At 43.4% G+C, this 27783-nt stretch overlaps 1 protein-coding gene across 1 annotated transcript in view; it reads right to left on the bottom strand.

Moving 5' to 3' along the window:
* Positions 1 to 27783, bottom strand: part of LAMA1 (laminin subunit alpha 1) — a 219718-nt gene that overhangs the window by 73481 nt on the left and 118454 nt on the right. Inside the window, exons 25-32 of the mRNA XM_069731077.1 lie at positions 16956 to 17135; positions 16585 to 16770; positions 12946 to 13073; positions 7766 to 7886; positions 7536 to 7673; positions 5834 to 5955; positions 5389 to 5475; positions 3054 to 3247 (exon numbers count right to left, since the gene is read on the bottom strand). Of these exons, the coding sequence (XP_069587178.1) occupies positions 3054 to 3247; positions 5389 to 5475; positions 5834 to 5955; positions 7536 to 7673; positions 7766 to 7886; positions 12946 to 13073; positions 16585 to 16770; positions 16956 to 17135 (1156 nt within the window). The remainder of the gene's footprint in view (positions 1 to 3053; positions 3248 to 5388; positions 5476 to 5833; positions 5956 to 7535; positions 7674 to 7765; positions 7887 to 12945; positions 13074 to 16584; positions 16771 to 16955; positions 17136 to 27783) is intronic.

Here is a 27783-nt window from a genome sequence, read left to right as displayed (position 1 = left end):
ACATAGTATTGGAGTATGTGTGTGGTGACGGGACTACAAGGGGAGTTATTTCCACCCTATATAAGGACCTTATGCACACGTATCTGTTAGATTTTCCTATAAAGGCAAGAGCTAAGTGGGAGAGGGACTTGGGTCTGGTGGAGAATGAAACCTGGGAATCGGTGCTGGAGTGGGTTCCACGATTTTCATTGAGTGAGCCGTATAGGCTGTCGCAGCTCTATATTTTGCACAGAGTATATAAATCTCCGGAAGTGTTACACAGAGCGGGGTTGCGTGTCGACTCTGAATGCCCGAGGTGTGGGAGTGAGAATGCAGGAATATATCATATGATGTGGACGTGTCCTAGACTGGCCGCTTTTTGGGTGGTGGTTTTGAGTCAGGTGGAAGGAGCGTATAAATGTAGAGTCCTGAGAGATCCGATAATATGTTTGTTGGGATATGTGGATGAAATAGGAGTGGACAACACCTGGAAGATTGCAATTGCTAGGTTACTATATATGGCTCGGAAAGTGATAGCACGGAAATGGATAAAGGTAGAACCATCTGCGAGGAGGGAATTTCTTCAATATGTACAACACGGTCTAAAGCTGGAAAAAGGGGTTTACAAGAGACGGGGGAAAATAGAAATGTTTAATAAAATGTGGTCTCCATGGCTTGAGTTGGGATGAGGAGTAATAGAAGTTGGGAACTATAGGCTTCTGATAGGCGAGAACTACTTGAGGCATTGGCGGCCTCAGGGGAGTTTAGATTGGGGATGAGCTGTCCTGTGGGGGGGGGGAGGGTTGTTGTGGGTATGTTGGGGTTTCTTAAAATTAAGAAAAGGTGTATGTAACATATTGAAATGTGGATGAGAATGTGATGTTTTTCGTTTATTGTTAATAAAAATCTATTTAAATTAAAAAAAACAAGATTCCCGGCGCCGGCATTGGCCACACAGCCCCAAAGCATGATGGAACTTCCACCAAATTTTACTGTGGGTAGCAAGTGTTTTTCTTGGAATGCTGTGTTTTTTGGCCACCATGCATAACGCCTTTTTGCATGACTAAACAACTCAATCTTGGTTTCATCAGTCCACAGGACCTTCTTCCAAAAAGAAATTGGCTTCTCCAAATGTGCTTTTGCATACCTCAGCCGACTCTGTTTGTGGCGTGCTTGCAGAAACGGCTTCTTTCGCATCACTCTCCCATACAGCTTCTCCTTGTGCAAAGTGCGTTGTATAGTTGACCGATGCACAGTGACACCATCTGCAGCAAGTTGATGCTGCAGCTCTCTGGAGGTGGTCTGAGGATTGTCCTTGACTGATCTCACCATTCGTCTTCTCTGCTTTTCTGATGTTTTTCTTGGCCTGCCACTTCTGGCCTTAACAAGAACTGTACCTGTGTTCTTCCATTTCCTTACTATGTTCCTCACAGTGGAAATTGACAGGTTAAATCTCTGAGACAACTTTTTGTATCCTTCCCCTGAACAACTATGTTGAATAATCTTTGTTTTCAGATCATTAGACAGTTGTTTTGAGGAGCCCATGATGCCACTCTTCAGAGGAGATTCAAACAGGAGAACAACTTGCAAGTGGCCACTTTAAGTAGCTTTTCTCATGATTGCATACACCTGGCTATGAAGTTCAAAGCTCAGAGGTTAGAAAACCAAAAAAAGTGCTTTAGTAAGTCAGTAAAAAGTAGGTAGGAGTATTTAAAACAAGAAAATGATAAGGGTGCCCATACTTATGCACCTGTCAAATTTTGTTTGAATGCAGATTGCACATTTTCTGTTAGTACAATAAACCTCATTTCAAGGCAGAAACATTACTGTGTCCAACAGTTATTAGATATATGAAACTGAAATAGCTGTTGCAAAAAAAACAATTTTTATAAAACATTAAGCTTAAGATTAATAGGGGTGCCCAAACTTTTTCATATAACTGTAGTTAAAACGAGATTGTTTGATATGGGCAACAACTGCAGTTTTCCTTTTTACTTTTACTGGCCCTCGCACAGCTTGTTTTGAGCATTCTTGCGTGTGCTGTATGTGACTTGCCATATGCAACAATAGCAATCCATAGAAGTATACACACAAAAATGATACAAGAAATAATCTCAAATAAAATTACATTCTTGCACATGGTAAAATTAGTTGAATTTAAATCAGGTGAATCTGTCTGACTAGATACATTCATACCATCTATAAGTCACATAAGCATTTTCTTTATAAATGGATGCTACCATATCAAATTTTACAACTCAATTACTAACCTGTAAAGATGTATGTACATGGAAAAGCCTGTATGATAGTTCATTCACAACACTTTTTAAATGGAGCCGTCCAATAAGACTCCAGCAGATTCAGTAATTGCTGAGATATTTTCCTCAAGAAGCAATTAAGTCAAAGACCATCAGAGGTACAAGAGAGGCCTTATGGATGTCTATAGCAGCCCTACTATATCTATAGCTAAGTATAAAATGTAGTCGTAATATGGCTGTGTGCACGAGCTCTAAACCTAAAACATTTTGTGCATCATTTATTTGTTCAGCTTCTTTAAGCAAGTCAGAAATAATAATGAGCAAATTAGTAATTAGTACTCTTCAAGGTAGAAAACCCAAGTCTCCAACCTTACTATGCTCCTGTTAAAACCTGATCTGTCCCCAGCCCCACCCCATGAGGTGTGGGACAGAAATGTAAGGTACACAAGACACAAAGACAAAACATACGAAACCGCTAACCAACAGGCATTTAGAACGTGATAAATTTGATTTCAGTGATGAAAATTGTTTTGTTTGTTTTTTTGCACAAATTGTGATAGAATTCTGTCAAATTTAGCTTGATAAATCTCTCCCAAATGTACTTTGTATTTTTTTTAAACAGATGTATAGCATCAACCAGGTTATATCCGCTCTTTTTTCTGCTTGTTCATGTATATGCGGGAATATTGACATTTGGAATATCATGTTTACCTATAGATTCCTACAAAAAATTGAAATAGTCAAACAATTTTAATCTACCATTTTATAAAATTACGGTAAATTGTCATTTTATGAAATAGGTAAGAACACACTTACAAATGCACTGTTGCTCTAAAAGAATGTGCCTAACTTCACAAGTATCACAAAGCCGCCCAGTAACGCCCGGCTTACAGGAGCATTGGCCACTTATTCTATCACAGTCATTATTCAATGAACCTGCTAGATTGCAGTCACATAAATGGCAGCTACCATCAGGCTCCATAGGATTTCCAAAGTAACCGAGGGAACACCTAAGAGGAACAACAAAAAAACAAATGATTGAACCAAATGACCATCATATATCCTTATGTTTAAAGGGTCTATGTAAAACTCTTACACTAATACACAAAATTATTACTGCAAATAAATTAAAGTAATGTACTGTTACACAGAAGTGCAAAAGGCATTCCTAAATAGATTGTTAACTTTCTAATACCCTTTTGAGTTGAAGGACCAGACAAGTTTTAGATTTCTCATCTTCTCAGTCATATTTTTGCATGAATGTTGCTGAATAAAACCTCACTTGTTTGCACTTTTTTCATACTGTTTTGTGGCATGCATACATTAGCTGTCACTACCCAGCTGTTGGATGACCCGAGACCAGGGGCTCCTTCCCTGTCCCTACCACTAGAGAGCTAAGTTTGCCCTATTCCCCGGGATACTTCTGAAGGTGAAGATGGCTGCCACCCTTGTTTTATCTCCTGAATCAGCCCTCCGTCTGTTCTCTTCCCCCACCCAGGGTAGAAGGGCATCAATGTGCACCACAGTACACAAACCCGACGAACAATGCAACACAAACAAAGGTAACTGAAAATAGCAAGCATATAAATATTCACTCACATGTAACAGAGAAATACACCAGGCAGTGGAGGACGGGGGAATAACCAAAGTAAGAGGAGGAAAGGGAATTATCACACTTAAAAACCACACAACAGTCACAGATAACTCCTCCAAAGCTCCTTCTCATATGAACAGCTCTCCTCCAAGCCATGCAGCAAAAGCTAGCTCTGACATGGGTTTGAACCAGGACCCAGATCATAAAGGGGATGGGAGTGGCTAGCGAAGCTCAGCTGAGAACTCATACTCCCAGAGTTTCCAACATGGCCGATTAACCCCTGTTCTGCCAAAAGAAATAAACACCATTTAAAAAGAAGGCAAAGTGCTTCTTTTCAGCGCAGGAGTAGGAGCAATCAGACACTGCGGTCTTCTGGCTCCTCTCTGTTGTAGTAACCCTGTGACATTAGCTTTATTTTTATTTTTTGAATCTACATTATTGTCCCTTTTTGTACTATTGCTAAGTTGGCATACTTTCACATGACAACATGCAGTGCCCATAGGTAGAAATATGCATTGGCATAAAGAGGTATTAGAAATCAAAATATTTGACCTTTAATTAATTAATTTTCGTTAAGTTTAAGTGGGTGTTATCACATGGTTTTCACAGGGGGGTGTACTTCTTCCACCTGTATAATGTTGCTCAATCATAAGAAGGCAGCAACAAACTAGAGAAGGAATAACACACTCCACCATAGCTAAGAGCAGGTTTCTTAGTGTGTGAGATGTGTAATGTCAGGCAGCCCTAATCTGCTGCTCCAAATTTTGCATGAGTCAGACTGGGGGAGGTGTAATCGTGGCCCTTCCTTTCACAGCATTGTCTGCTGCACTGTCTATCCCCCCCACATTGATCAGAGCTGTATCATTACATCTCACCCAGTGAGAAACCTTCTCTGAGTTATTGTGGGGGCGTGTTCATCTTTCTACTGAGTGTTGCTGCCTGCTTATGATTGGTCAGCATCCCACAGGAAGAAGAAGTACACTCCCCTGGTGAAAACAATCTCTTGGACTTATCGAAAATTAACTTACCTTTTTCAGCAATAAATATGAGAAGGGACTTACCTCCGTTTATGATATTATGTAAAAGAAGAGGTATTAACTAATTGAGGAAAATTAGATTTGCCGCAATGCAGAGTTGAACAAAAATTCTACGTCTTTTCAAGACAGTTTCAGGCAGCACCACCAGAGAGGGTGCATAGCTACTTCTGCCTGTCAAATTCATTGAAAGTGGTGTAACACACTACCCCAAAAATGTAACTCTAGTTAGTGACTGGAGTAACATTTCTGAGGAGGCACATGGAGGCGCATGCCACTCATAAGATGTTCAAGTTCATTAAGTAGCATGCACCTGTTAATGAATTGGCTCATCTCATTCTTGTACACCCCTCATTAAGATTGACATCCAGAACACTGGTTTTAATGACTCAGGACCCTAGTTTGTTGAATAACTACCTGATGAGATTCACAATCAAATTGGATTTATTGCAGCTATGCCTAATATTTTTATTTGTACATATGACCAACTAATGTTGCAGGACTTAAATAAGATGATACATACTGTTCACAGTGTCTTCCCTCGTATCCTGGCAGACAGGCATCACAACGAAAACCGTTGATTCCTTCTAGTACACATGTTGGACTAAAACTGAAAGAACACCAAAAATATGGCAATATGGCACCGTATACACAAGGAATTCAGAGAGTCAAATGTGGCAACGTTTACTTCTGTATCTACAGTAGCATCCCCAATAAACGCTCATATCAGATAGTTTTTGACGGGATTCAATGTGTATATAGCTCCAACCAGGTATAAAATAATGGACAAGACATTTAGTAATACTGGAAAATCCCTTTGTACATTCCAATAAAATTTTATATATTCTGAATGATAAATTTACAAATGGAAATAAAACATAAAATAAAAGATCATGTGATACAATAAATGTAATATGATACTAGACAGATATTAGACCCCATTATATATTAGGAGTCTTCCATCTTACCTCTTTGAGTTTCCCCTAGGGCAAGCACACAGCGAGCAATCTGAGATTGACCCTGTTATGTTTCCATAATACCCAGGGGCACAAATATGGCAATGATGTCCTGCAGTATGGTCTCTGCAACCCTGCAAAGCAGGAGTGAACATGAAATAACTATGGTAATGTAAAACAAAGGAAAATGTGTAAAAGTTTCCACTTACTAACTATGACTACACAGGCAGTTAATTATTTTATTTATTTATTTTACTCATTTATATAGCGCCATTAATTCCACAGTACTGTATAGGCATCAGTAAGACAGACAGATTTCCTAACATTATTATTCAATCTGCATCATTTTTTTAGCCATTTTGACAACATTTTCAGGAGGCAAAATTAATCCTCCTTCACACGTTAGTGAATTCTCTTGCACGCAATAAATGGTCTTCTTTTTGATCAGAGTTTCATCAGAGTTTGAACAGTGTGTTGATTTTAACCATTAGCGCTCGCTCACATGAGCGCATACATCGGACGAGTGCTATGCAATGTTTTTTTGGAGACCACTCGGACCAATGTTGCAATATGGGGCAGCGTTTTTTTTCTCCTACTGATTCAGCATCAGAAAAAATTGCAGCATGCATAGGATGCACTCACCTATTCAAGTCTGTGACAGCCGATGAAATCCTAGTGTAATTCGATTTCTGTGGACTCACAGAATGGAGAAGATGGAGAAATTTTGTTCTCCACCGTCTCCTCTCTTGCTACAATTCTCTCATGTGAGACAATAGGATCCCACTAAACTGTGACCAAACTCTCGCATGAGAGAATCTATACATGTGTGACCCCAGCCTTGGAGATCGGTCACAATTTCGTCTGTTTTTCTTGGATGAAAAAACTGATGGAGGTTTCTCAAGTTATTCCAATCAAAAAGTCCATATAAAATGAACAGCACACAGATGGCATCCGAGAGCTGTTCGATTTTTTTTGCGTCTCCATAGGCTTGATTTGGCAAGTTTGATCCGATAATCTGTTCAATATCTGACAAATCTACGTACTTTTGGGAAAAACACTCGGTCCGAGGAAGAAATAAAAAATTCACTTTCCTTGTGATTAAGAGCTCCAACTGTGGGATACCCAATGGCCAACAACTTACGATATATACCCATGAATTGATGATACATTATGATTGTGACACTGCCCCTTTAACTTTAGCCTATCTTTAAACACTTTGAGATGTATCGACCCCATCATTGTTGTCTGGGGAAGTTTATGGGTTTGCGTTGTCAGAAGTTTACCATCCATTTCACTGTGAATACCGGATTGTCCTAAATATGGCCAGACTCTGTTAATAAATGTATCCTAACTGATACAGCGCAGAAAACAGTGATGTACTATTTAATTGATTATAGTTAGTGATGAGCGAATGTGCTCGGATAAAATGGTATCATGCTCGGGTGCTAAGCGCATGTCTTTGGTGTGCTCGAATAATATGTTCAAGGCCCCACGGCTGCATGTCTGGTGGCTGTTCTACAGCTGGAACACATGCAATAATTGCCTGTTTGTTAGCCGCGAGACATGCATCCGCGGGATCTTGAACATATTTTTTGAGCACGCTGAATAAACTCACGTAGCACACGAGCATGCTCAGATAGCACCTTATCCGAGAATGTTCACTCATCACTAATATTAGTATATCAGGTCATTACTGTAACTACATGGAACTTACCATGCACTCTCCGGTATGTGGATCACAAAGCTCGCTGTGGTTACTGCACTGACAGGGTACGCAGGGGGCAATTAATGGCTGGGAGCTGAGCACATTCACTTCTGTCACTATCTCTCTGAAGTAACCGGGCGCACACTCCTGGAGATTATAGAGATAAAAGTTCTTATGTGGATCAGATCCATTTCACACTACGGGAAGCTACAAGTGATAAAAGATGTTGTACAAGTCACCTGACAGGAGAGTCCGGTATATCCAGGAGGACATTCACAGATCTCAATGAGCTGAGCCGCCTCCCGGTCAGAATGCATTTCTGTTGCTTCCACTGCAACGTCCATTGAGATGTTTGATATCCTATTAAGAATGAAATACAATACAGTTTGTAACTACTGTATACGTCCGACTATCAACCACATTCGGATCCTTCAGACGGAACCTGAAAGCCCACCTCTTCAGGAAAGCCTACAGCCTGCACTGACCCCACTGGCTCCTCACCACTACCTGAGTTACCGCCTCACCAACACCGGAGCTCCTACAACCCCCAACCTACTGTCTCCTTCCCCATAATCCTGTAGAATGTAAGCCCGCAAGGGCAGGGTCCTCGCCCCTCTGTATCAGTCCGTCATTGTTAGTTTGTTTACTGTAAGTGATATCTGTAACTTGTATGTAACCCCTTCTCATGTTAAGCACCATGTAATCAATGGTGCTATATAAATATATAATAATAATATATCTTACTAGCAACTGAATCTAAAGTCAACTATTTAGGGCCCTTTCTGTACATGTTAGCCTTCACATAGACTTCAGCATAGCGTTTAAGTCTGAAATCCATGTCAAATTCCATCTAAATCCCATGCATAAATTAGGATATTTCCACGAGTGTTTTCATTTGTGTGGCATAACAAAATACCATATAAATAACTAGCATGTTACTTTTTCAGATTAGCCCCTCTAAATGATAATGGGTCTAATCTTTCTGGGCATCTGCTGCACACACAGCAAATGCACAGCGTAGGATTTCTGCTCTGAAAATACGCTTCAGATTTCAAGTTGCTGTATGAAAAAAGCCTTACAGTTCACAACAATAATGTAGAAAATGTGCAAAAACACGACTTATTTTTTATTAATCATATATTGCAGTGTGTGCTTCATTAATAGTTTTTATCATTATTACTACAGTATTATTATTATCATCATTATGAGCTGCAATAACAATAGTTCAGATTTCAGTGCTGAAATCTAACATTACTTGATGACTCAATGGCTTGGTCCTCAAAAAATCTCCCACAAAAAAGTGAGGATTATACCTACTTGGATAAAAAGTCTAGACTTACATACAAATAAGAGGGGGTGAAATCTTAGGAATAGAGAGGCACAGGATAAAATAAAAACTACCCCAGATTCAGGAAGACATTCCCCCCAGGCATAAAGACCCCCAAATAGAAATGTATTTTTGTCCAGTCTTTAAGTATGGCATTAAATGATTTTTCTGTTTAACAGAATTGTGCGGTAATGGAAAATAATACGTTTTCCTAAATATATAAACCCATATACTGTACTTATACTCTCCGTGACATTCCTTCTATAATATTCTAATATATTCTCCTGGAGCAAATTTGTAGAAACTTCTTTGATTGTCCTTTTTATTTGAATGGATCAGAAATGGATGATCTTGCTGCATAAACTACTCTGTTCCGCTGCATGAAACAGATAGTTGCTGAAAATCTGCGTGTGTGGATACAGCCTAAATCCCAGTAGTCATAAAGCACAGGGTTAGCATTGTATGTTTTGCCCCATGGCTGTGATACTTACATTCACACGCAGGCATGTAGAAGGGCTAATAATTACAGATTTTAATAACCTTATATTTGTATTAAATGCATATTTTCTATTAATAGCACATTACAACGGTATTCTCAAGTTGTCTCTTGAGCAGCTCAGAGCTATTCAGTCTCCCCACTTCCTTGTTGCTTGGGGTCAAGCACTACTGCTTAAGGCTAAGTTCATATTTGCGTATATGTGCGTAGCGCATCATCTGCATATGCCAAAACGCATGCAATCGCATGTTTACGCTGCGTTTTTTATAAGCATCAGCTTACGCATGACGGCAAAAAAACGCTGCATTTGCACGCGTTTGTATACGTTTTTTGCCTGCGTTTGCATTTTTATGCGCATGCGTTCGATATTTCCAGGAGGGCATGTCTCAATGGGCGTGTCTCAAAACAGTTCCTGGACATGCGAAGTCCGAAGTGCACATGCACAAGGACATGCATACACATGCGTTCCCATAGACAGTAATGCACATTTTTGCGAACACACGCAAACGCATGTCCATGCGTACACCATGTTAAATATATGATACCAGAACCAGGCAACACACTAGATACCTAGGGGGAGATCAAGCACTAAGGCTACGTTCACATTAGTGTTTTGCGTGTTTGCGTCGGGCAATGTTGCGGCGATGCATGCGTCATGCGCCCCTATATTTAACATGGGGGACGCATGGACATGCGTTGTGCTGCGTTGTGCGACGCATGCATTTTTTTTGCCGCAAGCGTCGGGCGCAGAAAACGCAACAAGTTGCATTTTTCTTGCGTCCAAATTTCGGCAAAAACGACGCATGCGTCGCAAAACACAGCGTTTTTGCGTGCGTTTTGGTGCATTTTTATTTGCGTTGTGCGTTGCGTCGCCGACGCAGCGGCGCACAACGCAAATGTGAACGTAGCCTTAGTAGTGCCACACAGCCCCTCACCAAAAAAGAGAATCAACTCCACAAAAGCCAGAAATAATAGGAGTACACAAGGAGCATATAGGTAGTAAAATAGTAATAGTATTTATTGAATAATCGTGGATCCTGTCCGGTGTGCCCTGTCCTGGTGCCGTATTGGTAAGAGCTGCTTTTCATTTACTTGTCATCTCAAGCTGGTTGGCATTTCATATGGATAAACGTGACATGGTTCTTTATGCAGCAAATCTCTTTCACCCTTTGGGTTGCATGTCGGCTCCATAGATGGTGCACACCGGGGGGATACCCACTCACTACTTTCATCCTTGAGTACTGTCTTTTAGTACATATTATGTATATTGATTGCACTTTTTTAACGATTATTCAATAAATACTATTACTATTTTACTACCTATATGCTCCTTGTGTACTCCTATTATTCATGTTAAATATATGTATGCATGAAGCATGCGGATCAAACGCTGCACACACAGATGCAAATGTGAAACCAGCCTAAAGGTATCGTCACACTAAGCGACGCTGCAGCGATACCGACAACGATCCGGATCGCTGCAGCGTCGCTGTTTGGTCACTGGAGAGCTGTCACACAGACCGCTCTCCAGCGACCAACGATGCCGGTAACCAGGGTAAACATCGGGTTACTAAGCGCAGGGCCGCGCTTAGTAACCCGATGTTTACCCTGGTTACCATCCTAAAAGTAAAAAAAACAAACGCTTCATACTTACCTTTCGCTGTCTGTCCCCGGCGCTCTGCTTCTCTGCACTGACTGTGAGCACAGCGGCCGGAAAGCAGAGCGGTGACGTCACCGATCTGCTTTCCGGCCGCTGTGCTCACAGTGAGTGCAGGAAAGCACAGCGCCGGAGACAGACAGCGGAAGGCAAGTATGAAGCGTTTGTTTTTTTACTTTTAGGATGGTAACCAGGGTAAACATCGGGTTACTAAGCGGAGCCCTGCGCTTAGTAACCCGATGTTTACCCTGGTTACCAGCGAAGACATTGCTGGGTCGGTGTCACACACGCCGATTCAGCGATGTCAGCAGGAAGTCCAGCGACAAAATAAAGTTCTGGACTTTCTGCAGCGACCAACGACATCACAGCAGGATTCTGATCGCTGCTGCGTGTCAAACTGAACGATATCGCTAGCCAGGACGCTGCAACGTCACGGATCGCTAGCGATATCGTTTAGTGTGACGGTACCTTAAGTGACAGTTCTGGTCAGGAGCTTCATTCTGCTACAACACATTAATTGTCTGTGAGTGGTTTGCCTGAAGCCTACATTGTTCTACACTATCATTATATTTATATAGCGTTTGAACAAGCATATGGCTCAGAAAAGTGAGAGCTGTGATTAAAAGAGCCAAATTGGAAGCTGCCTATGATGGGTGCTGGAGACTGAATTCTGCGAACCTGATAAGAACACCTTGTTCAGGAGTAGTGTTGAGCATTCCGATACCGCAAATATCGGGTATCGGCCGATATTTGCGGTATCGGAATTCCGATACCGAGTTCCGATATTTTTGCGATATCGGGAATCGGTATCAGATCCATATTAATGTGTAAAATAAAGAATTAAAATAAAAAATATACTCACCTCTCCGGAGGCCCCTGGACATCACCGCTGGTAACCGGCAGCCTTCTTTGTTTAAAATGAGCGCGTTTAGGGACTTCCATGACGTCACGGCTTCTGATTGGTCGCGTGCCGCTCATGTGACCGCCACGCGACCAATCAGAAGCCGCGACGTCATTCTCAGGTCCTAAATTCCTAGAATGAGGAGTTTAGGACCTGAGAATGACGTCGCGGCTTCTGATTGGTCGCGTGGCGGTCACATGAGCGGCACGCGACCAATCAGGAGCCGCGACGTCATTCTCAGGTCCTAAACGCGCTCATTTTAAACAAAGAAGCCTGCCGGTTACCAGCGGTGATGTCCAAGGGCCTCCGGAGAGGTAATTATATCAATATTTTTTATTTTAATTCTTTATTTTACACATTAATATGGATCCCAGGGCCTGAAGGAGAGTTTCCTCTCCTTCAGACCCTGGGAACCATCAGGATACCTTCCGATACTTGGTGTCCCATTGACTTGTATTGGTATCGGGTATCAGTATCGGCGATATCCGATACTTTTCGGGTATCGGCCGATACTATCCGATACCGATACTTTCAAGTATCGGACGGTATCGCTCAACACTATTCAGGAGCTAAGAGGGTGGGGAGAAAGGTACTAACAGCTGTATAGAAATCAGTGGGCTGGAGAGAGCTGACTGGGATGTTAGGAGTTAACTCCTCTACTGGAATGTAGCTGCTGTGCATCATAGTCTGGTGGCATAGTTCCCTGGCAACAAGCTGTACACCATGTAAGATAAAAGCTATTATTAAGCTATTATTTTAAGAGAACAGATAGAGAAAGCAAGTCAATAAGAAACATGTTTATTTTCATGCTGGTAACTAACTAAAACTATTTAATAATTCATGTGAGAATACGCTTTTCATTAAAAAATGGCTTTCATCCTTAGAACGTATCACAACTCATTGGGATTATCTACAGAATACACCATCAGGAATACAATTTTCAAAACATGGAGATTTTGCCACATTTGTAGTGCTATGGTTATATGAAGTGTTATAGCATATAGAGACGTTTATCACAATACTGTATCACAGACTTACCTGCTCTGTTGTACTCCATAGCCATATGATGCCTTAATAAGAATGTAATCAATGTTGCTTAGAACAGACATGAAATCCCTTCTTGAAACTGAATGTTCGGACACAGAGTTATGATATTTCCAATTATCCTGCAGCAAAATATGTGAGAATGAAACAGTTATGATCTATGACTTCTGTGATGATCACCATTGGGAAAAAAAAGTCATAATAACGCAAACATCAGCATGTCAATCCTTTCAGCATTTTGGCTGCAGATTTCACCCATATTAAGGAGAAGAGAAAAATCTGCACTAAAAATAAAAGTAAAAAATGCGCATTTTTGTTGCTGCGTTTTTCCAGCCAAGAAATGCAGTAATGGTGCAGATATTTTTGCGCCAAATACGTGTGCACAGACCCTTATTTTGTATGTACAACACAGATCAGATGCATATTGTATTATTTACTAATAGAAGAACATGCAAATGCCAACAACATACTGTCCTGTATTAGGAAAGACATGGCTTTTGTTTTACCCCTTAAAAAAATCACTAGTTCAACTGCATCCTGAGTATAGGGAGCTAAGGAGAGTTCAAAGAAGGGCATCTAAATTAATAGGAGATATGGATAACATAACTATCAAAACTAAATGAATTTATTCCAGAAAAAAAAGAGCATGAGGGGGAATTAGATCTTTATATATGGAGGTGAATGGTCCCTATAACTGTTGCCATATATCAGTCTTTTTGCAGAGTCAGCAGAGATCACAGGGCCCCTGCTTAGGGTAAAATGAAGAATAATTTTGTCACAAGGGTCAGTTCAGATGCTGCCTCTCATTAAAGAGATACAACGCTGTATCAAGACTTATTTTCAAGAAAATGTTCCTTGGGAAAAAACTTGCAAAGTACTTTACCTCCTACCAGCAAAACCAGAGGCCCATTTGCATGTGTAGACAGCACTGCTTACAGATGGGCCTCTGGTTTGGCTGGTAGGAGCGATGTCACAAAATTATTACTTTACTCTCTCAACTGTAAAGTTGCTTCCACTGGATTTGGTAATGACTAAAAGTGTAGGTACATTTTAATAGGTGTCACCTTGTTAGGGCTATTATGTAATAGAGAGATTGATACGAGGTGCGTTCGCAGCCCGGGGTCCATCGTGCAGAGATACCTGCTGCAAAGTAATGGTGGATGGACACTGAGCTCACACGTGGGTTAAACTTCACCCCGTGTGAAATGGAAACGAGCTCTGTTGCCTCACAGAGTCGCGCTGTACACAGAGAATAATACCCTAACTAGGGTTGTGCTTGCTCTGGAACTCTTCTGTGCTAACCACACACAAGAAGGAACCAGATGCTAAGCCAAGGCTAATTGTCCCCACTGACGCTAGCTGCATACCTGAGTGTACAGCACCAAAGCTAAACAGACTCACACCACATATAAACTGAGTGGTAAAGTATCCACTGGCAACAGCCAAACACAAATGATACTAGCGCATGGCCGTGTGGCCATGCAAACCTTTTATTGTTATAGCGATCCAGGACCTTCCTAATGGACCAATAGGAGCTGCTACAGGACCTGAGCGTGTGACCCCCGACCTCCAATGATAGGTCTTCCCTTGGGCATGCTCAGAGGAGAAAAGCAGGACTTAGTCCCAGGAGCGCCTGCTCGCCGCTGAACAGTACTGGTTATAACGGCTGAACCTGGAAGGGCAGCAGTAACCAAACATACAGTATCTGTCCGAGCCAGGCGCTGTGACCTACGTCTCCGCTGAGCAGGTTCCACTGCGGCTGGCGAAGAATGGGAGACCGCAGCAGACATGGTTTGAGATTTCCCCTGTGCAGCTGCAGGAACTCGACACCTAACACACCTATTCAGTGGATAGGTGATAATTATTAGATCTGTGTGGACCTCTTCACAAGGACCCGGACTTATCACTAGAACATGGAAACTCAAGTTCCCCTGTGGCCATAAAACTAGACCTAGGAGGAGATTAATGAGCTGGTAAGTTCTGCATGCAGTTTTCTGTAAATGGCACTTAGGCCACGTTTACTGGGTCAGTATTTCACATCAGCATTTGTAAGCCAAAACCAGGAGTGGAACAATCAGAGGAAAAGTATAACAGAAACAAGTCACCATTTCTGCATTTCGTTCCCACTCCTGGGTTTGGCTTACACATACTGATGTGCAATACTGACCAAATACTGAACGTGTGAATGTGGCCTTAGGGTTTGCTCACCTTGGCATATAGCACGGCCAAGTGCAATCTGATGTGGGGTAATGCATATTTGCTATTTTTTTCTCATGCCGATTCGACATGAGGAAAAAAATCGCAGCATGCTGCAAGTGACTCCACAAATCACATTACACTTAGGCTACTTTCACACTTCCGTCGGTACAGGGCCGTTGCAAACTGTCGGCCCGACGTATCGACGGACGTTGTGCTAAATTTAGCACAACGTGGGCAGCAGATGCAGTTTTACAACGCATCCGCTGCTCATTGTAATGAGCGGGGAGGAAGGGGCGGAGTTTTGGCTGCGCATGCGCGGTCGAAAATGGTGGACACGTCGCCCAAAAAAATGTTACATTGAACTTTTTTTGTGTGTCGCGTCCACCAAAACACGACGGATCCATCACACGATGGATGCGACGTTTGTCCATCCATTGCGATCCGTCGCTAATAAAAGTCTATGTGCAAAAAACGCATCCTGCAAGCACATTTGCAGGATGCGTTTTTTGCCCATAATGACGGATTGTGACGGAGCCCAGAAGACGGAAGTGTGAAAGTAGCCTTACCCATACAAGTCTATGGGTGTGTGTAAAACATAGGAATGCACTCGGATTTCATATTTTTCCTTTTGATTCAGCAAGAGTTAATGTCAGTCTCTCGCTGGCAGTTCTTTTAAGCTGTTGATGTTGATTGGTAACCACTCGCACCTTCCTTTAAATATTCACATGACCCATCAGCGGTTATAGATTTCTTCTATGCATACCATCTAGGGCTTTGGAACTCTCCTGTTTCGGTGGTGTTGCTGCTGTGGGAGTGCAGATTCCTGGTGCCATTTTCTCTGCTGCATTTTTCTTTGTGTTTCCCGTGTTTGTCACTTCCTCTGTGTTTTACTATCTGCAGTGGTGAGACTAGCGTCACTGCCAGTCAGTGCACTAGCCAGAGTATATTAATGTGTCTATCAGAGACTAGGCACGTGATGGCACCGAGCGGAAGGACCCGCATAGGGCATTAGGGGAGCTTAGGAACAGGCACAGGTTGGTGTCAGGAGGTGTCCCATTCCTCTCTCCCTATCCATCCCATTGAATTTATATGCTGTGACATTCACCGGACTTACCCATGTCCGAGCGTATCAGGGTTGAGGCAAGAAAAGAATAATACTTTCTACTGTTCGATGATTTGCATTAATGTTGTTTAAAAAGTGTTTATGCTTCATGAAATTCAACCACGATGCAACCAGAAAACTAATTCCAGCCCTCCAATACCTGCACTGTATGATAATGCTTCACTATTTACACAGGATAACACTTTTTGGGATTTCTAGATACCCCCTTAGTCACTAGCCTCTGCTGTCTAACAGTGGGGTACCTGGGACGCTTCTTTAGATAATCCTGATAAATGACTGCACTTAGAAGTCACATTATACATAGTTCTTACCTCCCTCATGTGGATTATCATCTCGCTCCTAATCCCAATAGCAGGACTCGGTTTATTCATATAAATAGTCAGCTTCTTGAGGTGTCCGCCGCCCATTATAATGTGAGGCTCCAAATCTGAAGGACCAGAGTCAGCAAGTGCATAATATGTGATAACATACGTCATTGACCCTCCATAGGCCGTCAGCTGTCACAAGGCAAAACAATATGCAAATATTACATTTATATAAAATGTCAAATGTTCCCAAATACATGATCAGAAAGAAAGATGAAAATCAACATATACTGCAAAAAGTAAATCTAAAAATGATATGTTTTATATAGAAGTAAGACACATTTTTGAGGATTTACCCATTGAGGCGTTTTACTAACCTTATCGCCAAGGAACTGCTCTGGTAACCGCCAATAAAACGTATCTGATAAGAGGGTCTGCCGTATGACCAATGCATCGAGCAGCATATCGACCTCCTCAGAAAACACTCCATCTGTAGTGCCGGTCATATTACCCAGAGACACCACATGGAGAACGGACTGTGCCGGGATCAGGGAGATCTATAACACATATAATGAGATCTTAAAATCATATAAGGCTTAAAAGGGTCGTTCACCTGTGAGGACACATTTCCTATGTAGCTTACTCTATGTACAGGGCATTGCAGGACCTTAAGTATCCATGATTACGACCCCTCATATAGTGAAAGTTAGTAGGGAGTAGATGTAATCATGGATACCTAAGGTCCTGCAATGCCCTGCACATGGTTAAGCGACATAAGTTATCAGAAGAACTAAATGATATTTCAAATTGACAGTATTGATAATATTACTAAGCTAGAAGATCGTTGGGTACAGCCGGGACCAGCTGCTTGGAAAGAATCACCAAACCGCGCGCCTTACGGCGCGCAAATTTTTGCCTGTAGGACATTATTGCAAGAGAGCTTGGCTGAGTAGATTACACAAGAAGGAAAACACACAGCAAGTCAGCAGGATCTAGGAGCAACATGGCAGATGTGACAACCTACATGGTGAGCTGCAGCATGTGCTACATGTTCACAGATCGACCAGAAGAAGAATTAAATTTCACCTGTCAGAAGTGTAGACTAGTGGCCCTTTTAGAAGAAAAGGTGCGGGGTCTGGAAGAAAGAATAGCAACTTTGAAACTCATCAAAGAGAATGAAGACTTTCTAGACAGAACAGAAGCATCTCTACTAGGGTTGAGCGAAACGGGTCGAACATTTTCAAAAGTCGCCGACTTTTGACAAAGTCGGGTTTCATGAAACCCGATCCGACCCCTGTGCGGTGTCGGCCATGCGGTACGCGACTTTCGCGCCAAAGTCGCGTTTCAATGACGCGAAAAGCGCCATTTCTCAGCCAATGAAGGTAAACGCAGAGTGTGGGCAGCGTGATGACATAGGTCCTGGTCCCCACCATCTTAGAGAAGGGCATTTCAGTGATTGGCTTGCTGTCTGCGGCGTCACAGGGGCTATAAAGGGGCGTTCCCGCCGACCGCCATGTTACTGCTGCTGATCTGAGCTTAGGGAGAGGTTGCTGCCGCTTCGTCAGAAGCAGGGATAGCGTTAGGCAGGGTCCATTAACCACCAAACCGCTTGTGCTGTAGCGATTTCCACTGCCCAACACCACCTTCGGTGTGCAGGGACAGTGGAAGCTACATTTTTTTTTTTTTTTCCCCTCAGCGCTGTAGCTCATTGGGCTGCCCTAGAAGGCTCCCTGATAGCTGCATTGCTGTGTGTACGCCGCTGTGCAAACCAACTGCTTTTTTCAAAGCACAAATCCTCTTGTTCCTTCCTTTCTGCACAGCTATCTTTTTGGTTTGTACACACTTTTTATTTAATTTGTGCATCAGTCCACTCCTTATTGCTGCCTGCCATACCTGGCTGAGATTACTGCAGGGAGATAGTAATTGAAGGACACTCCCTGTTTTTTTTTTTTTTTTTGTGGGAGATTAAGATTGACATTTCTGCTAGAGTGCCATCCCTGTCTGTGTCATCTCTCACTCAGTGGGCCATAGAAAGCCTATTTATTTTTTTGCTTGATTTGGGTTATAAAATCTACCTGAAAAAATCACTACATCAATCAGTGGGAGAAAAATATTGGCCTCAGGGCTTGTGTGCCACTCTTGACTCCTGTGTGCATCATCACTCACTCAGTGGGCCATAGAAAGCCTATTTATTTTTTTGCTTGATTTTGGTTCTAAAATCTACCTGAAAAAATCACTACATCAATCAGTGGGAGAAAAATATTGGCCTCAGGGCTTGTGTGCCACTCCTGACTCCTGTGTGCATCATCACTCACTCAGTGGGCCATAGAAAGCCCATTTTTTTTTTTTTTTTGCTTTATTTGGGTTCTAAATTCTACCTGAAAAAATCAATAAATCAATCAGTGGGAGATTAATATTGGCCTTTGGGCTTGTGTGCCAGTCCTAAGCGTGCCATCTCTCTCTCTCAGATAGTGGGCCATAGAAAGCCTATTTATTTATTTTTTTTTTTAATGGGTTTATAAATTTTCCCTGGAAAAAAAAAAAAAGTGGGAGATAAATATTGGCCTCTGGGCTTGTGTGCCACTCCTGACTCCTGTGTGCGTCATCTCTCACTCAGTGGGCCATAGAAAGCCTTTTTTTGTTTTATTTGTTTTCTAAATTCTCCCTGAAAAAATCATTTTATTTTCTTTGGTTTCTAAATTCTTCCTGAAAAAATCATTTTATTCTATTTTTTTTTTTCCTAAAGTCTCCCTGAAAAAACAAACAAAAAAAAACAAATCAGTGGGAGATTAATATTGCCCTTTCTGCTTGTGTGCCAGTCTTGACTCCTGGGTGTGCCATCTCTCTCTCTCTCTCTCCAATTGTGGGCCATAGAAAGCCTATTATTTTTTTAGCTTGATTTGGGTTCCAAAATCTACCTGAAAAAATCACTACATCAATCAGTGGGAGATAAATATTGGCCTCTGGGCTTGTGTGCCACTCCTGACTCCTGTGTGCGTCATCTCTCACTCAGTGGGCCATAGAAAGCCTTTTTTTGTTTTATTTGTTTTCTAAATTCTCCCTGAAAAAATCATTTTATTTTCTTTGGTTTCTAAATTCTTCCTGAAAAAATCATTTTATTCTATTTTTTTTTTCCTAAAGTCTCCCTGAAAAAAAAAACAAAAAAAAACAAATCAGTGGGAGATTAATATTGCCCTTTCTGCTTGTGTGCCAGTCTTGACTCCTGGGTGTGCCATCTCTCTCTCTCTCTCCAATTGTGGGCCATAGAAAGCCTATTATTTTTTTAGCTTGATTTGGGTTCCAAAATCTACCTGAAAAAATCACTACATCAATCAGTGGGAGATAAATATTGGCCTCTGGGCTTGTGTGCCACTCCTGACTCCTGTGTGCGTCATCTCTCACTCAGTGGGCCATAGAAAGCCTTTTTTTGTTTTATTTGTTTTCTAAATTCTCCCTGAAAAAATCATTTTATTTTATTTGGTTTCTAAATTCTTCCTGAAAAAATCATTTTATTCTATTTTTTTTTTTTCCTAAAGTCTCCCTGAAAAAAAAAAAAAAAAAACAAATCAGTGGGAGATTAATATTGCCCTTTCTGCTTGTGTGCCAGTCTTGACTCCTGGGTGTGCCATCTCTCTCTCTCTCTCCAATTGTGGGCCATAGAAAGCCTATTATTTTTTTTAGCTTGATTTGGGTTCCAAAATCTACCTGAAAAAATCACTACATCAATCAGTGGGAGATAAATATTGGCCTCTGGGCTTGTGTGCCACTCCTGACTCCTGTGTGCGTCATCTCTCACTCAGTGGGCCATAGAAAGCCTTTTTTTGTTTTATTTGTTTTCTAAATTCTCCCTGAAAAAATCATTTTATTTTATTTGGTTTCTAAATTCTTCCTGAAAAAATCATTTTATTCTATTTTTTTTTTCCTAAAGTCTCCCTGAAAAAAAAAAAAAAAACAAAAAAAAACAAATCAGTGGGAGATTAATATTGCCCTTTCTGCTTGTGTGCCAGTCTTGACTCCTGGGTGTGCCATCTCTCTCTCTCTCTCCAATTGTGGGCCATAGAAAGCCTATTATTTTTTTAGCTTGATTTGGGTTCCAAAATCTACCTGAAAAAATCACTACATCAATCAGTGGGAGATAAATATTGGCCTCTGGGCTTGTGTGCCACTCCTGACTCCTGTGTGCGTCATCTCTCACTCAGTGGGCCATAGAAAGCCTTTTTTTGTTTTATTTGTTTTCTAAATTCTCCCTGAAAAAATCATTTTATTTTATTTGGTTTCTAAATTCTTCCTGAAAAAATCATTTTATTCTATTATTTTTTTTTCCTAAAGTCTCCCTTAAAAAAAAAAAAAATCAAATCAGTGGGAGATTAATATTTACATTTGTGCTTCAGTGACAGTCCTGCGTGTGTGGCATCTCTCTCATTTGTTGCCACCAACAACAGAGTGTGTAACATTGTGCCTGATTTTCGTTGTGGTCTCACTCACCTGTAAAGGGGTAGCTAAGTCATACTGAAGTTATAGCTCACCGTGTAATTTGTGTGACAGCAACAAATACCGTTAGTTTGTTTACGTTTTTAAAACAATGAGGAAGTATGGTGGAAGAGGTCGTGGCCGGGGGCGTTCATTGTCAGCTGGTAATGAGGGTAGTGGTAGTGGTGGAGCATCAGCTGGTCGTGGGAAAAAAAATATTGCACCTAAGTCTGGAGCTGTGGAGCCAGGTTCGTCGTCTGGCTACACAAGGCCTCGAACGCTCCCTTTTCTGGGAGTAGGAAAACCGTTTTTAAAGCCGGAGCAGCAAGAGCAAGTTTTGGCTTATCTTGCTGACTCAGCCTCTAGCTCTTTTGCCTCCTCTCGTGAAACTGGTAAATGTCAAAGCAGCGCGTCGTTAGTGGATGTTCACGGTCAGGGACAAGTCGCTTCCTTGTCCTCTTCAGCAAAAACAACAACAGAGAAGAATGCAGCAGGCGACACAACGGGTTACTCCATGGAGCTCTTTACACATACCGTCCCTGGCTTAGAAAGTGAAGCAGTTAACAGTCCATGCCCATTACAAGTTGAATCTGACATGGAGTGCACTGATGCACAGCCACAGCCAGACTACTATGCTGGTCCTTTGACTCAGACCACAACATTGCCCTCGCAGGGTGCTGATCAAGAATCAGACCCTGATGAGACTATGTTGCCCCATCACGAACGCTATACCACCGACCGACACGGTGACACAGACGAAGTTGCACACGAGCTACAAGAAGAGGTAATAGATGACCCAGTTCTTGACCCCGATTGGCAGCCATTGGGGGAACAGGGTGCAGGCGGCAGCAGTTCTGAAGCGGAGGAGGAGGGGCCGCAGCAGGCATCAACATCGCAACAGGTTCCATCTGCCGGGCCCGTATCTTGCCCAAAACGCGTGGCAAAGCCAAAACCTGTTGGAGGACAGCGTGGCCATCCGGTTAAAGCTCAGTCTGCAATGCCTGAAAAGGTATCCGATGCTAGAAAGAGTGCAGTCTGGCATTTTTTTAAACAACATCCAATTGATCAGCGCAAAGTCATCTGTCAAAAATGTTCAACTACCTTAAGCAGAGGACAGAATCTGAAAAGTCTCAATACAAGTTGCATGCATAGACATTTAACCACCATGCATTTGCAAGCCTGGACTAACTACCAAACGTCCCTTAAGGTTGTAGCACCCTCGGCCAATGAAGCTAGTCAGCAACGCAACATCCCTTAAGGCAGTGTAGGGCCACCATTTTCCGCACCACCTGCAGTATCTGTGCAGGTTTCTTTGCCAGGCCAAAGCAGTCAGGGTCGGGGAATCACCAGTTTCGTAGTAGGAAACACTGCATCTAGGGCACCGGTGGCAACAATACCATCTCCCACCGTCTCTCAGTCTGCCATGTCCACCGGCACCCCCGCTAGTTCCACGATCTCCAGCTCTCCAGTCCAGCTCACCCTACATGAGACTATGGTTAGAAAAAGGAAGTACTTAGCCTCGCATCCGCGTACACAGGGTTTGAACGCACACATAGCTAGACTAATCTCGTTAGAGATGATGCCCTACCGGTTAGTTGAAAGCGAAGCTTTCAAAGCCCTGATGGACTACGCTGTACCACGCTACGAGCTACCCAGTCGACACTTTTTTTCCAGAAAAGCCATCCCAGCCCTCCACCAGCATGTTAAAGAGCGCATCGTCCATGCACTCAGGCAATCTGTGAGTACAAAGGTGCACCTGACAACAGATGCATGGACCAGTAGGCATGGCCAGGGACGTTACGTGTCCATCACGGCACACTGGGTAAATGTGGTGGATGCAGGGTCCACAGGGGACAGCAAGTTTGGGACAGTTCTGCCTAGCCCACGGTCTAGGAAACAATTGGCTGTAGCCGTTCGCACCCCCTCCTCCTCCTCTTCGTCCTCCTGCAGAAGCGAGAGCTCGTCCACAGACCGCAGTCGCACAACCACTCCATCCGCAGCTGCCACTGTTGCACACCAGGTCTCCCATTATGGGGCAGCTACTGGCAAACGTCAGCAGGCTGTATTGGCTATGAAGTGTTTGGGCGACAACAGACACACCGCGGAAGTTCTGTCCGAGTTCTTGCAGTCGTGGCTGGGCACTGTAGATCTTGAGGCAGGCAAGGTAGTGAGTGATAACGGAAGGAATTTCATGGCTGCCATCTCCCTTTCCTAACTGAAACACATTCCTTGCCTGGCTCACACCTTAAACCTGGTGGTGCAGTGCTTCCTGAAATGTTATCCGGGGTTATCCGACCTGCTCCTCAAAGTGCGTGGACTTTGCTCACATATCCGCCGTTCGCCCGTACACTCCAGCCGTATGCAGACCTATCAGCGTTCTTTGAACCTTCCCCAGCATCGCCTAATCATAGACGTTGCAACAAGGTGGAACTCAACACTGCACATGCTTCAGAGACTGTGTGAACAGAGGCGGGCTGTTATGTTTTTGTGGGAGGATACACATACACGGGCAGGCAGTAGGACGGCAGACATGGAGTTGTCAGGTGTGCAGTGGTCGAAGATTCAAGACATGTGTCAAGTCCTTCAGTGTTTTGAGGAATGCACACGGCTGGTTAGTGCAGACAACGCCATAATAAGCATGAGCATCCCCCTAATGCGTCTGCTGATGCAAAGTTTGACGCACATAAAGGATCAGGCGTCTGCAGCTGAGGAAGAGGAAAGCCTTGATGACAGTCAGCCATTGTCTGGCCAGGGCAGTGTACAGGACGAGGTAGCGGGCGAAGAGGAGGAGGAGGACGGGGATGATTATATTTTTAATGAGGAAGCTTTTCCGGGGCCACTGGAAATTGGTGGCGCGGCAAGGCCGGGTTCTGGTTTTTGGAGGGACACAAGTGACGTGGATTTGCCTGAAACTGCCCCTCAACCAAGCACAACCGCAGATTTGAGAACTGGAACTTTGGCCCACATGGCGGATTATGCCTTACGTATCCTCAAAAGGGACACACGCATAACTAAAATGATGAATGATGACGATTACTGGTTGGCCTGCCTCCTTGATCCTCGCTATAAAGGCAAATTGCAAAATATAATGCCACATGAGAACTTGGAACTAATATTAGCAACCAAACAATCAACTCTTGTTGACCGTTTGCTTCTGGCATTCCCTGCACACAGCGCCCGTGATCGTTCTCACACGAGCTGCAGGGGCCAGCAGACCAGAGGAGTTAGAGGGGCAGAAATCAGAAGTGGCGTTGGCCAGAGGGGTTTTCTGACCAGGTTGTGGAGTGATTTTGCTATGACCGCAGACAGGACAGGTACTGCAGCATCAATTCAAAGTGACAGGAGACAACATTTGTCCAGTATGGTTACAAACTATTTTTCATCCCTTATCGATGTTCTCCCTCAACCGTCATTCCCATTTGATTACTGGGCATCAAAATTAGACACCTGGCCAGAATTGGCAGAATATGCATTGCAGGAGCTTGCTTGCCCGGCAGCTAGTGTCCTATCAGAAAGAGTATTCAGTGCTGTAGGTTCAATACTAACAGAAAAAAGGACTCGTCTGGCTACCCAAAATGTAGATGATCTAACCTTCATTAAAATGAACCACAACTGGATTTCGAAATCTTTTGCCCCACCTTGCCCGGCTGACACCTAGCTTTCCTATGAAAAGGTCTTGCCTGTGGACTATTCTGAATGCCTTTTCCAATCTCGTAATTTTCTGCACCTGATTGTCCAGCATACGACATGTTTACACCTCACTAAATGGCCAAACTCCCCACACGGGGCCGTGGTATCGACACTTGGCGACAGCACCCGTGAGAGTGCAGTTTGTCTGAAGAGGTGGGTGAGCCCGCTTTTGGTCGACGGCACTGCCACTGGGTCCCTCCTAGTACAATAAAGTGTCTCTGGCGGTGGTGGTGCGCACCCAACGTCAGACACACCGTTGTAATATGAGGGGCCCTGGGCCTGTACAGCCGGCCACAAGACAGTTTCCCCCCACCCCAGCTCAAACAGTGCTCTACCACTTGCAAAATTATCTCACAGCTCCACCAATGTTTAGTCTATGCGCTGACATCCTTCAATGCCTGCCACTGACAATACCATTGTATTGACATTTTTGTTATGTTAGGCCTTCGATGCCTGTCTGTGGTCACTCCTTCCACTAGGCCTCCACTGACCACACCACTGCTGCCTGTGTACCCCTGGAACCAATTTAAAATTGCCTACAGCCATGTGTTATTATTTTAGGCCTTCGATGCCTGTCTGCGGTCACTCCTTCCACTAGGCCTCCACTGACCACACCACTGCTGCCCGTGTACCCCTGGAACCAATTTAAAATTGCCTACAGCCAGCCCAATTTTTTTACTTTAGGCCTTCAATGCCTGTCTGCGGTCACTCCTTCCACTAGGCCTCCACTGACCACACCACTGCTGCCCGTGTACCCCTGGAACCAATTTAAAATTGCCTACAGCCATGTGTTATTATTTTAGACCTTCGATGCCTGTCTGTGGTCACTCCTTCCACTAGGCCTCCACTGACCACACCACTGCTGCCCGTGTACCCCTGGAACCAATTTAAAATTGCCTACAGCCATGTGTTATTATTTTAGGCCTTCGATGCCTGTCTGCGGTCACTCCTTCCACTATGCCTCCACTGACCACACCACTGCTGCCCGTGTACCCCTGGAACCAATTTAAAATTGCCTACAGCCAGCCCAATTTTTTTATTTTAGGCCTTCGATGCCTGTCTGCGGTCACTCCTTCCACTAGGCCTCCACTGACCACACCACTGCTGCCCGTGTACCCCTGGAACCAATTTAAAATTGCCTACAGCCATGTGTTATTATTTTAGGCCTTCGATGCCTGTCTGCGGTGACTCCTTCCACTAGGCCTCCACTGACCACACCACTGCTGCCCGTGTACCCCTGGAACCAATTTAAAATTGCCTACAGCCATGTGTTATTATTTTAGGCCTTCGATGCCTGTCTGCGGTCACTCCTTCCACTAGGCCTCCACTGACCACACCACTGCTGCCCGTGTACCCCTGGAACCAATTTAAAATTGCCTACAGCCATGTGTTATTATTTTAGGCCTTCGATGCCTGTCTGCGGTCACTCCTTCCACTAGGCTTCCACTGACCACACCACTGCTGCCCGTGTACCCCTGGAACCAATTTAAAATTGCCTACAGCCATGTGTTATTATTTTAGGCCTTCGATGCCTGTCTGCGGTGACTCCTTCCACTAGGCCTCCACTGACCACACCACTGCTGCCCGTGTACCCCTGGAACCAATTTAAAATTGCCTACAGCCATGTGTTATTATTTTAGGCCTTCGATGCCTGTCTGCGGTCACTCCTTCCACTAGGCTTCCACTGACCACACCACTGCTGCCCGTGTACCCCTGGAACCAATTTAAAATTGCCTACAGCCATGTGTTATTATTTTAGGCCTTCGATGCCTGTCTGCGGTCACTCCTTCCACTAGGCCTCCACTGACCACACCACTGGTGCCCGTGTACCCCTGGAACCAATTTAAAATTGCCTACAGCCATGTGTTATTATTTTAGGCCTTCGATGCCTGTCTGCGGTCACTCCTTCCACTAGGCCTCCACTGACCACACCACTGCTGCCCGTGTACCCCTGGAACCAATTTAAAATTGCCTACAGCCATGTGTTATTATTTTAGGCCTTCGATGCCTGTCTGCGGTCACTCCTTCCACTAGGCCTCCACTGACCACACCACTGCTGCCCGTGTACCCCTGGAACCAATTTAAAATTGCCTACAGCCATGTGTTATTATTTTAGGCCTTCGATGCCTGTCTGCGGTCACTCCTTCCACTAGGCCTCCACTGACCACACCACTGCTGCCCGTGTACCCCTGGAACCAATTTAAAATTGCCTACAGCCATGTGTTATTATTTTAGGCCTTCGATGCCTGTCTGCGGTCACTCCTTCCACTAGGCCTCCACTGACCACACCACTGCTGCCCCTGTACCCCTGGAACCAACATCAGAAAATATAAAAATAAGTATTTTGCTTATAAAAAAGAAAATACTGGAGAGATATCAAATGCAGACATTTTAACATTAAAAACAAACACATACAACAAAAATCTGGTACAGTACTAAAAATGGCCACCAGCTACAATAACTTTCTCCTGCAAGTAGTTAACTGAAAGGTTTTTTCAATTTTAAACACAGATATGGCATCCACCGAGTGTTGTCCTGTCGCGTCTTCTTTATATTATTGCCAAGAAGATGCAAAACAATGAAAATAATAAAATCATTATTTACCAAAAAAATAGAGTAAGTCAAAACCACATTGCAAATAAACATTCATTACAAATAAAGAAGCAGGGCGCGTCCGAGGGTGAGTATATACCTAATAAGAATATAATCACCCTCGGACGCGCCCTGCTTCTTTCCTACAGCCTTCCTTCCTAAGAATCAGCCCTTCCGTGGTGTAGAGAGAGGGTTTGTTACACTCCAAGGTGTTCCCCAGGTTGCCTTTCCTGAGCTTCGATCTTCCGGCTCTCGTTTAGTAGTTGTTGGAAACTACGCTGCATTGGGCCTACAAATTGGGTATGGGGTGTAGAGAGATGGTGTGTTCCACTCCAAGGTGTTCCCCAGGTCTCCTCTCCATTGCTTCGATCTTCATGCTCTCGTTTAGTAGTTGTTGGAAACTACGCTGCATTAGGCCTACAAATTGGGTATGGGGTGTAGAGAGATGGTGTG

This window comes from Ranitomeya imitator, chromosome 6 (assembly GCF_032444005.1).
Source record: "Ranitomeya imitator isolate aRanImi1 chromosome 6, aRanImi1.pri, whole genome shotgun sequence".
Classification (NCBI taxonomy): Eukaryota; Metazoa; Chordata; class Amphibia; order Anura; family Dendrobatidae; genus Ranitomeya; species Ranitomeya imitator.
The sequence above is the reverse complement of the archived record's forward strand: the minus strand, read 5'-3'. Positions and strand labels throughout refer to the sequence as shown.